General features: G+C 34.1%; 1 protein-coding gene across 1 annotated transcript; it reads left to right on the forward strand.

Moving 5' to 3' along the window:
* Positions 1 to 3592: 3592 nt before the first annotated feature.
* On the forward strand, positions 3593 to 3976 carry LOC144450367 (uncharacterized). The gene has a single exon (XM_078140970.1). It carries the CDS (start codon positions 3593 to 3595, stop codon positions 3974 to 3976), a length of 384 nt encoding a protein of 127 aa, XP_077997096.1.
* The last annotated feature ends 9048 nt before the right edge of the window (positions 3977 to 13024 follow it).

The following is a 13024-nucleotide window of genomic DNA, read 5'->3' on the forward strand; positions in this document are numbered from 1 at the left end:
CAGGGACCAGGACACTAATTTTTATGTGTTTGTTCTCTGTATCTGGGGTAGGGACCAGGACACTAATTTTTATGTGTTTGTTCTCTGTATCTGGGGCAGGGACCAGGACACTAATTTTTATGTGTTTGTTCACTGTATCTGGGGCAGGGACCAGGACACTAATTTTTCTGTGTTTGTTCACTGTATCTGGGGCAGGGACCAGGACACTAATTTTTCTGTGTTTGTTCACTGTATCTGGGGCAGGGACCAGGACACTAATTTTTCTGTGTTTGTTCACTGTATCTGGGGCAGGGACCAGGACACTAATTTTTCTGTGTTTGTTCACTGTATCTGGGGCAGGGACCAGGACACTAATTTTTCTAGATGTTTCTTGTATTTGGGTAGGGACCAGGACCCTAATTTTTCTCTGTTTGTTCACAATATTTGGGGCATGAATCAGGACACCACACACCTACCAACAACTCAACGACGGTGAAGTACCTTTTAGTGATCATAAATGACTGGAAAGAATTCAACCTATTTTACAAAAAGTTCAATGATACTGTACCGTACACTGGCAATACAATGTATGTCAATAATAAATAAAATTATATGGGAGACAATTTCAGGAGATAACTTGGTTATGAAGTGAATCATTCATTGCATTATTTTGAAGAGGATATTTTATTTTTCCACATTTGTTTTTTAATTTGATACTTTTAATTCCACATTATAGTTTACTTTAATACAAAGGTAACAACACTCTGAAATTTCTACTTCATAGTTACCATAGTTACCAAGAATGTTGAATAAATGGTTATTAATTTGAAAGGAAAATAGATCTTGTCTGTTTTATTTCACTACCAGAAATAAAATTCTTACTTTCTTGTCTCAAGAAAAAAATTCTTGACACAAGAAAATTAAGAACAAACAAGCATGTTCAAGAATAAATAAGAAAGTTCAAGTATGCAAAATGCCAAAATGTATGGAATATATTCTTGACAAAAGAATGTTTTCTTGCCACAAGAATTTGTCAGAAATTTTTTCTTATTGAATCTTAACATCAAGAAAGGCAATTCTCATTATAAGAATCTCCAAGAAATGTACCATACATATTCTTCATATGAGATTTGAATTCTTGAGTTTTCTTGCACAAAAATCTTGGTACAAGAATAAAATTCTTACTTATGCTTGTCAACCCATGCATTCTTAATACAAGAATTGAATTCTTGAGTTTTCTTGCTCAGCAATTCTTCTCACAAGAATTAAATTCTTACTTTTTCTTGTCAACCCATGCATTCTTGTTACAAGAATTGAGTTCTTGAGTTTTCTTGCCCAAGAATTCTTGGTACGAGAATGAAATTCTTACTTTTTCTTGTCAACCCATGCATTCTTGAAACAAGAATTGAATTCTTAATTTTCTTGCCCAAGAATTCTTGGTACGAGAATGAAATTCTTACTTTTTCTTGTCAACCCATGCATTCTTGTTACAAGAATTGAGTTCTTGAGTTTTCTTGAGCAAGAATTCTTGGTACAAGAATGAAATTCTTACTTTTTCTTGTCAACCCATGCATTCTTGTTACAAGAATCGAATTCTTGAGTTTTCTTGAGCAAGAATTCTTGGTACAAGAATGAAATTCTTACTTTTTCTTGTCAACCCATGCATTCTTGAAACAAGAATTGAGTTCTTGAGTTTTCTTGAGCAAGAATTCTTGGTACAAGAATGAAATTCTTACTTTTTCTTGTCAACCCATGCATTCTTGAAACAAGAATTGAGTTCTTGAGTTTTCTTGAGCAAGAATTCTTGGTACAAGAATGAAATTCTTACTTTTTCTTGTCAACCCATGCATTCTTGTTACAAGAATTGAATTCTTGAGTTTTCTTGAGCAAGAATTCTTGGTACAAGAATGAAATTCTTACTTTTTCTTGTCAACCCATGCATTCTTGATACAAGAATTGAATTCTTGAGTTATCTTGCCCAAGAATTCTTGGCACAAGAATGAGATTCTTACTTTTTCTTGTCAACCCATGCATTCTTGTTACAAGAATTGAATTCTTGAGTTTTCTTGCCCAAGAATTCTTGGCACAAGAATGAGATTCTTACTTTTTCTTGTCAACCCATGCATTCTTGAAACAAGAATTGAATTCTTGAGTTTTCTTGAGCAAGAATTCTTGGCACAAGAATGAGATTCTTATTTTTCTTGTCAACCCATGCATTCTTGTTACAAGAATTGAATTCTTGAGTTTTCTTGAGCAAGAATTCTTGGTACAAGAATGAAATTCTTACTTTTTCTTGTCAACCCATGCATTCTTGTTACAAGAATTGAATTCTTGAGTTTTCTTGAGCAAGAATTCTTGGTACAAGAATGAGATTCTTACTTTTTCTTGTCAACCCATGCATTCTTGATACAAGAAATGAATTCTTGGGGTTTCGTGCCCAACAATTCTTGGTACAAGAATGAAATTCTTACTCTTTCTTGTCTATCCATGAATTCTTGGGGTTTCTTGCCCAACAATACTTGGTACAAGAATGAAATTCTTACTTTTTCTTGTTCAGCCATGCATTTTTGAGTTTTCTTGCCCAACAATTCTTGGTACAAGTATGAGATTGTCAGTTAGACTCCATGCACAAACAAAAGGATATATCCCTTTTGTTAATAGTGTGTCTCCATTGGTCAAGCTTGTATATATGGCCATATATGGAAGTGTGTGGGCAGACCTGATGCTTTCTGGGATAGCATCAATTGGCTCCATTTTTGAATTCACAACTGCACACCACTCTTTGTTAGAAGATTGACAACATTGTCATTTTTGATCCTGCATCATACATCATAAGCTTGAAAAGATGGTTTAACCTTGACCGGTTTTAGAAAAAAGATTGTACCCAGCCTAGAGAGTGGCTTCTGTTGTGTTCAGAGTCTATCAACAAGTTTAAAAATGAAGACGTTAAAGAAGCAATGTGGAGGGCATTCTTTGGTAAGTGCAATTATTTCACATTCTTCAGAATTTTGAATCTGTATAAATGTTATCATGGCCATTGTTACACTGGGCTTGAGGTTTAAAGTTTGACTCTCCTGCCAGAGAAAGGTCTTGCAATGTCATCAAATTTATCCTGTAAGCAATGTTTAGTACACTTCACTCAATATACTCAAAGTCTAACTAACACCATGTAAATAAACCTTATGCAATCTTGAGCATGTGTACTTAGAAAAGGTGCAGATTAGCATATATTAGACTGACAGATCAGCCATTGTGGGTGTGGCCTGGCCTACATGTAGGTACATTTTACATTGCCATGAAACTTGCCTAGCTACATGTACATCTCCAGAAGTAACATCCTACATAGCCCAGTAACTTGTCTTGTTTTACTATCTCAAGAAGCTCTCAACACTTAGTACAAAGACAAGGTCATGGGCAACACTTAACAATAGATATAATTATTAAACTGTACTCGATTACTATGGGAGTCTTTGACAACTTTTGTGACAATTTCTTTCTTGTTCACTTTCCAGGTTGGTTACCATGACAGTGTAGCTCAAGCCTACCTCTTCCTTGTACAACTTGTGTCACCATATTGTTGTATGGCTGCGAGTCATGGATAATCTCTAAGGATATGGAGAATAAAATCAACTCCTTTGGCACATCATGTTACCGTATAATGTTAAACATCAAGAGGATTGACAAAGTACCAAATGTTACTATCTACAATCTTACGGAGACTGTGCCCCTTGTCGAGAGAGCCAGGAATCGTCAACTGAAATTCCTTGGACATGTACTGCGCATGCCTGATGGGGAGCCTGTCAAGGAGTATGCCTTGTATGTCCCAAAACATGGAAAGAGGAAACCTGGAAGGCAAAGAACCCTGTTCTCAAAATACATCCACTATCTTCTGGGAGATGCAGATGGCATGCTGAATCATGGTCAACTGTCAGAAATGGCTCAAAACCGTTGTGGCTGGAGGAAACTTATGGTCGACTGCTGCACAGCCGAAAGATGATGATGATGACCTCTTCCTCGAAGAACAGGTACTTTAGGACAAATTTACTAATCCACATGACATGAAGAACACATCGTATACTATAGGAAGAAGCTGAAGGAACTCCATAGATACATTGTACCTGACGAACGATGACAGCGAGTGGGAACAATTGTTGTTTAACTTTTTAATTTGATCCTCATTTTCCCAACTTGTAGTTTTTTCTGTGCAAAGAAATTCCTCCTGATAGAAAGATTTTATTCAAGTTAATTAGATCATGGGCATTGATGAGAAATGGACTGGAAACAACAGCCAGGTAAAGCTATAAAGTTATGATGATTCTCTGTTGTCTGTCTGTCAGCCTTTTCTATTTCAACTTCTTCATCGACCTTTTTTTCAAAGTTACGTTGTCACTTCTTTTCTGAAATCAGAAGTCAGATTACTTTGATATTTGGTGCACTGAGAATGGCTATTTTCTGCACAGGTCAATCAGGATATTTTGACTTCTTGTCCAAAGTCATTGGTCAGATTGCATTGACATTAATTGTGCACATCCCTATTTTTAGTGGATTTTTTGGATAAAAAGTAATGCACCCAATTGACGGGGAATAAATCAGTTCTACCATTTGTACACAATTGATTTCCTTTGATCTTTTGCTTGCTTTCCAGTCCATCTCTCTCCAATGTCTATGATTTGTTTGATTTTTAATCTTTTAAGTAAAAATTGAAATTCATTCAGGGGCAATTGAATATGAAGTTTCCCTATTGCAATTTAAGATTTCTGTTGCCATCTAAATTACACAAAGTGTGCATTTCTTGGGTAGGTACCCTGTTGCTGTTAACTGTCGTAAAATAGGCTATTAGCAAATTTTCTGGGGTTGTCTGTCAATGTCATACTTTTATCCTTGAGCTTGTGAAATCAGGGTCCATTAAGTTTTGGGGCAAGCCCAGTGGACTATTTCAATGGACTGAGGCCGTTTTAAGTTAGGCTAAATATCTTGTAATTAATATCCAGATTTCATTTCACTGTAACAAGATAAATGTATGATGGCATATGAAAGTATTTAAAGACGATAAAACTGGTTGAAGTGTTACATGACATTGAAATGTTATATTTTTAGAAGAGTTCAAAAAATATTTAATGACAGTTTTATTGACTTACATGTATATTGCCATTATTTATGTAAATAAAAGTTTTAAAATTTACAAGTTTTGTTTGGGGTAGATTTTTCATTAAAGGGGTCTGTATTTATGGAAATCATTTTTTCCATATAATGAGTACTTTTCCTTGAATATTCTCCAGATAAGAATTCTTTTTCTTGCATATTCTTGAGACAAGAATTCTCTTTCTTGAATATTCTTAGGACAAGAATTCTCTTTCTTGAATATTCTTGGGCCAAGAATTCTGTTGCTTGAATATTCTTGAGGCAAGAATTCTTTTTCCTAAATATTCTTGAGACAAGAATTCTCTTTCTTGAATATTCTTGGGACAAGAATTCTTTTTCTTGAATATTCTTGGGACAAGAATTCTCTTTCTTGAATATTCTTGAGACAAGAATTCTTTTTCTTGAATATTCTTGAGACGAGAATTCTCTTTCTTGAATATTCTTGGGACAAGAGTTCTATTTCTTGATTATTCTTAAGACAAGAATTCTTTTTCCTGAATATTCTTGGGGCAAGAATTCTTTTTCTTGAATATTCTTGAGACAAGAATTCTCTTTCTTGAATATTCTTCGGACAAGAATTCTCTTTCTTGAATATTCTTGGGACAAGAATTCTTTTTCTTGAATATTCTTGGGACAAGAATTCTCTTTCTTGAATATTCTTGGGACAAGCATTCTATTTCTTGAATATTCTTGGCACAAGAATTCTCTTCCTTGAATATTCTTGGGACAAGAATTCTATTTCTTGAATATTCTTGAGACAAGAATTCTATTTCCTTAATATTCTTGAGACAAGAATTCTCTTTCTTGAATATTCTTGGGGCAAGAATTCTTTTTCTTGAATATTCTTGGGGCAAGAATTCTTTTTCTTGAATATTCTTGGGGCAAGAATTCTCTTTCTTGAATATTCTTGGGACAAGAATTCTCTTTCTTGAATATTCTTGGGACAAGAATTCTTTTTCTTGATAATTCTTGGGACAAGAATTCTATTTCTTGAAAATTCTTGGGACAAGAATTCTGTTTCTTGAATATTCTTGGGACAAGAATTCTCTTTCTTGAATATTCTTGGGACAAGAATTCTTTTTCTTGATAATTCTCAGGACAAGAATTCTCTTTCTTGAAAATTCTTGGGACAAGAATTCTCTTTCTTGAATATTCTTGGGACAAGATTCCCTTTTCTTGAATATTCTTTGGACAAGAATTCTTTTCCTTGAATGTTCTTGAGACAAGAACTTATTCTTGAGAATATTCTTGGGACAAGATTCCCTTTTCTTGAATATTCTTGGGACAAGAATTCTGTTTCTTGAATATTCTTGAGACAAGAACTTATTCTTGAGAATATTCTTGGGACAAGAATTCTCTTACTTGAATATTCTTGAGACAAGAATTATTTTTCTTGAATATTCTTGAAACAAGTTCTTAGGACAAGATTTTTGGGTAAACCTGGCATAAGAAAAAAATTCTTGATATAAGAATTTATCGGTTAGAATTTTCAAGAATTGCAATTCTTAACCTACTGATTCTTGTCTCAAGAATTTTTTTCTTGTGTGAAGAATTTTTTTCTTGTCTCAAGAATTTCATTTCTGGTAGTGTTGTTGTCACAGTTTACCCCTAAAGTTAACACGCAGACAGACAGACAGACAGACAGACAGACAGACAGACAGACACAATTATACATACATACAATTACATACATACATACATACATAAATACATACATACATGTACATACATACATACATACATACATACACACACACACACACACATACATACATACATACATACATACATACATACATACATACATACATACATACATACAGTCAGACAGTCAGTCACAAGAAACATATAAACAATGATTATCTAGTTTTACGAGAGGTATTCTGTGTCAATATGATACTCTCCACTGCAACGACTATATTTGTATCTTAGCACATAATGGTATGACAGTAACTACAAGTTGAAGAATGTAAGCTGATAATAATATGATAATAAGTTTATAATATTCATTACAAACACATTCACCAGATAAATACTTATATAAATAGCTAATGGGACAGGGGGGATGAAAATAGTTGTCAAGCAACTAATCTAGTCCAGCCCCGATAAATACATTTAACAATAAATATGATCTGGGCACATCCAATATGATACAATAAATCTGGGATCCCAAAACTTACAAATACATACAATGCACACAGCAAGAAAATAAATAGGTAAATATGTCCAATCTAAAGTACAAAATTAACCGACTGTAAATATATTTTAAACTCTCATTTGAACTTTGACCTGCTGTGGATGGTCCTGATTTTTATTGGCATTCTATTCCATATTTTCGCACCTGCGTACTTTATGGTAAGGGACCGGTCAGTAACTCCAGCCGGGAGGGGGGGTGTCGGTGGATTTGTCCATTTTGCCGACAAAAAGGTCACTGACACCCCACCCACCCCCATTTGTAAAACCGAAAACAGGCTGAACCCCCCCCCCCCAATACTTAATTCTAAAACATGATGAACCCCCCCCCCCCCCCTTGTGAATTAATATGACAGGTATTTTTTGATCGTGTCGACTCGTGCAAATACTTTATATGATCCCGGATATATGCAATATATGTGATCATTTGGCTGTTGTTATGGGTGTGGTCTTGTTGCTAGGCACATTTGCATACATTTTTGAATGTTTATTCATTTGTCTTTCTATTCATGTTATCTTTGCAATATACGTGACTATTTGGCTGTTACTATGAGTGTGGTCTTGTTGCTAGGCAATTTCACATACATTTTTTGGAATGTTTATTCATTTGTCTAAGAATCCCTGTTCTCTGTGAAATACACCGCCGTTTGGCTGTTGCTATGGGCGTGGTCATGATTGCTAGGGTATTTGCATACATTTTTTGAATGTTTACTCACTTGCCTACCAGATGATGTTGTTATTTGACCAAAATATACTGCCATTTGGTTGTTGCTAAATGCGTAATTCTGTATCTCAAACTTTTGTAAGTAATATATGTATCGGGAATGAAATATACACTGAGATTGAATATACACCAAGCTTGAGTCAAATTTAGGATCCTAACTGTAATTTACATAGCCAAACAAGTAATGGTCAAATTAGTTAATCTCAAGTTTAAACAATCTCTACTAACCAATCCTATATTTTCCTAATTGACCAATCAAATGAAGGTCAATATCAAATTCACCCCAATATGTATGGAATGTAGTAAAACCTATATAACCCTTATTTCTGTGTGATCTGTAGGAGTTTTGTTAGATGTCAATAAAGTATGAATAGCTATCTTTCTAGTACTTGGTTATACAGCATCATTCCTTTTCTGAACCTGTTTCTAGACAATTACCTTACCCCATAGTAAGCTGACCCTGAATATGCCTTTGCTACAAAAATTATGACAAACTATATAATTTGCTATCTGATTTACTATCTGATGTCTGCAGTAGTTTATAGTTAATAGCAAAAAACTTATGTGTTTCGATAAAAGTGAAAAATTGAGGTGACCTTGTAATTAGCCTATGACTTTGACCTTGGATTGAAACGACCTTGTGATAAGAGATTTGCCTGTACTCTAAAACCTATATGTGGACACTTCCATCATATCTATAGCAATTCAGAACCATGAGATATTCAGTATTTACATATTTTGGTATAATCACAGATCTCGATACCAGCTGTCTTGGGAACAGAATTTTGTTACGAACGAAGCCAAAATACGCTTTTGCTACAAAAGACTATAATATAATTTGCTATTTGAGACCGATTTGCAGCCTTACACATTATGTCTTGGTGGTAGTTAGGGAAAACACCTGTGAATATTTTGATTAACAAAGTGAAAATATTGCAGTGTCCTTGTAATTAGACTATGACCTTGAGCTTAAATCAAAAAGATCATGTGATAAGTGTGTTGCCCGTCCCCTAAAACCTATATATAGACACTTGTGTCATATCTGCAGCACTTTCAGGACCCTGCGATAATACCTTCATATTTTGGTGATATTGATACCAGTTGTCTTGGTAACAGAAGTTTGTAATAAAAGCAGCTCAGCATATGCCTTTGTTGTATTTTTCCTGAAAGTTATACAATTTGTTATTTTCTGAACATTTTTCATCACTCTGTAAAGATCACGTCTGATGTTAGCGATAGAAAAGATTCCAACGGTATTCTAATAATTACAAAAAATTAAGATGACCTTGACATTGGATTGAGAGGATCATGTAATCAGTGAATTGCTTGTCCCCAAAACCCTATATACAAACACTTACATTATATCAATAGCACTTTCAGATTAGTATATTAACACTTTGGTATAATTGGGGATATTGACAGCAGTTGTCTTGGTAACAGCTTTTTGTTACAAAACAACTTCATATATACTTTGTTTTCACATTTTTCGGAAAGATTTTATGTTTGGCTATTTTCTTGACTGTCTTACAGCTTTACCGGTCATATCTGATAGAAGTATACAGAAAAGTATCGATGAATGTTTCAATAAAAGTCCAACAAATTGAGTTGACCTTGAAATTTGACTATGACCCTGAGCTTGAATCGAAAAGGTCATGTAATCATTGAGTTCCCTGTCCCCTAAAATATTTATACATAATTCCTCATTTGCACAGATAAATAAATGTGGATATCTAAGGGAGTGGTCAATTTGAGGGGGGGTGGGTTATTTCAGAATACTGTCATTACACTAAGGCAAGAATTATTTTCTTTTTGTCTATTATTCTTGGATGGAATTATTCATAACTTGAGGTTACATAAGAGGAGGGTCCAATATTTAGAAGGGGCCTCCACAGTGCTGGCACTGCAATATGGCAAGCATAGCTTTCTTTCTTTCTTTCTTTCTCTCTTTCAGTCTTCCTACTATTACTGGATGTAAACATTTCAGTACATAACGGAATAACACATTTTTTGGCAGTCATTACACTATTGAAAGGATTCTTTTCTTGGATGGAAAGATTTATAACTTTAGATCACATAAGGGGAGTGTCAAATTTTAATGGGGGAGGGGGAGGGGGTAAGAGTACTGACACTACAATATGGCAAGGATTAATTTCTTTCTTTTTTCTACTATTTATGGATTCGTGAAAGGCTTTCAAGTTTCATGCAATAAAAATCTTCTTAATCCAGCTAAGTGCACGAAATTATTGACATTGTTTGGCTTCAGAAAATGTAAAAACAAGACACAGCATCTCTGTCCTTTGGGATACTGATCATGTGTATTATAGTGATCTCATGACCAGAATTTTCACCATAATTTGAATGTCAGCCAAGATTACGTATAAGAGAACCGATCGTACATTTAAAATATTGACATTCAATATGCACTATAAGTTATGACAATTTGATTTGTTTGTTGTATATTGTCACACAATTTCTAATGCACATGGCTCAGTCAACGACATCTGTCAATCAACGACGGTGATTTGTCAATAGCACATCTATGACAAAATCCAAGATACATATTCTGCCGACAAGATATCTCACATTATAGAATACATGTTACTGTACTTCTGTTTCACTTTTGTTCTTTATTGTTTAAAGTGGGCAATATCTTTTGGACAAAAACATTATTTTTAACTGGATCACAAGTGTGTTTTGTTTTCATTTCAATGTCTTACCATGACATGTTTTATTTTGTTTCATTTTTAGCTTAATGTAGTTTAAAGTTTTTCCTTAGATGTGGTATCACCTAATGCATAGACTAAATTTGCAACGACTTGTCAGATATAACTATATAAATAATTTCATCGACTTGGGTAACACGTTTCACACAAAAAGTTGTAGTTTTCTATCAAAACTGATAATTGCAAACATTTTTAACGTTAGTGCCTGTTTAGCTATTGTTGTCAATATTCCATTGTAATCATCTTATCTTTATGTCAACCACTCTGCAATCAATGTTGTTTTGTAACTAAAATATTGTTTTATTATTAACTATGAGCTACTTATTGATACACTTACCAATGATTCATCTGCATAATTGACATCATAACCATTAGCCAAGTACAATTTCACCTTCTCTATATCTCCACTTATAACAGCATAAATGAGATCCTAATATAAAACAAACATATACAATGATTAGACTAATTTACACCAGTTTCACAAATAATGTCAACATTACATTAAAAATATGCTTACTGCAAACCCAGTGTTAAAGTGACCAAATTAATGAGGATTATGTATTTATTTTGAATTTTGAATTTATAAAACAACTTTACTGTTTTTTCTAATTGAAAAAAAATACTGTAAACTAATATCTACCAATTCCTTGTTTGTAACTCAGTAAATTGAAAATCATTAAAAATATGTCTAAAATGTTTGTTATTGTATGTACAATAACAAACTTTTTACACTTTATGCATCTTTTTGTAATCAAATGAGTTACAAACAAGGTTTTGGTATTTATAATATGTTATTTCACATTATTTGTTAAATTAGGAAAACACAGTAAAGTTGAATTATGAATTAAAAATCCAAAATAAATACCTAATTCTCATCCATATGGCCACTTTAATAATATTTTAATATTTCCTTTTAGACAACATTTAAATATATATATCAAAAATATACATAAGGTAGCTGTCTATTTTATCATTCACACAAATGATATTATGTAATATTATATGATTAATATGTCATTTATATCAATCTATTTTAATTAATACCAATCTATATAAAACACACTTTTTTGTCACTTCAATTCAAACATATGATTATTGTAAAACACAGGTAGGGTTGATTTGAACAGTTTGATTTGAGATCAATATTATTTTGTCAAATCACAACAACCTGGAAAGACTTTACATAATTGTATGATACAAATCATTAGATTAGCTTTGTAGATCAAATGATTTATAAAGGTTATAAGACACAAATAGTTCAAAGTTGTTTTAGCATTAAGTTTTCAATCTGTCAAAATCTAGTTAAAGCTGGCCACTAGGTGGCGGTATGATCAGCAGATTAGTCAGCTGTAACAATGAAAGTCATTCTGATGAGGATCATCAACAAGACAGATCAAAAGCTCAATGCTAAAAACATTTTGAACTGATTGTGCGTTATAACATTTGTAATTCATTCACAATGCTAAAACATGTAACATTAAAAAGCTATATTGATGATGGACAACTGATATATACTCTGAAATTAGAATATTAACACATGTATCTGTGTTATGGTTTCTAAGAATTACTAGACTGTAAGATATGACATGACTTTCCGCCCTCACTGGCCTCTGATGTGTGAGGGCGCCCCATCATGGTGTACCTTACAGACTAAAGAATTACATGATTATACATATTTACAAAGTTTGAGGAAATTTAAATCTGACCATGTCATCTGATACATTTAGATATTTACAAGATACGTTTTCATGTATGACGTCACTGTACTACACCTAGCCATTTCACAGCTACAGACTTTATTGTTTCAGGGGTGAGGGATGTAGCTGCCTGCTGGGGGTGTAGCTGCCTGCAGGGGGGATGTAGCTGCCTGCTGGGGGTGTAGCTGCCTGCTGGGGCAGGGGGGTGTAGTTGCCTGGGGTGTAGCTGCCTGCTGGGGGGGGGAGGTTTGTAGCTGCCTGCTGGGGGGGGGGTTGTAGCTGCCTGCTGGGAGGGGGGAGTAGCTCCCTCAATGGCAAGGCGCTGGGTAACCAAGACTACAGACTTTAAATGGATAGATGTACTTAAATAAATTAGTGACAATGGCATTATAGCACAAATCTATAATAATCACATCCTCAAAGAGCTTTACAATTATTACTCCATGGCACAGACCTATAGTGGCACAATGGCCCTTTACTTCCTCAACTCCCTGGGGAGCATACACTCAGCCTCTATAAGTGCATGGGATTAAAGCATTCACATTTCAACATCTATTCTACCAGGT

The sequence above is a fragment of the Glandiceps talaboti genome, chromosome 19 (genome assembly GCF_964340395.1).
Source record: "Glandiceps talaboti chromosome 19, keGlaTala1.1, whole genome shotgun sequence".
NCBI classification, from domain to species: domain Eukaryota; kingdom Metazoa; phylum Hemichordata; class Enteropneusta; family Spengelidae; genus Glandiceps; species Glandiceps talaboti.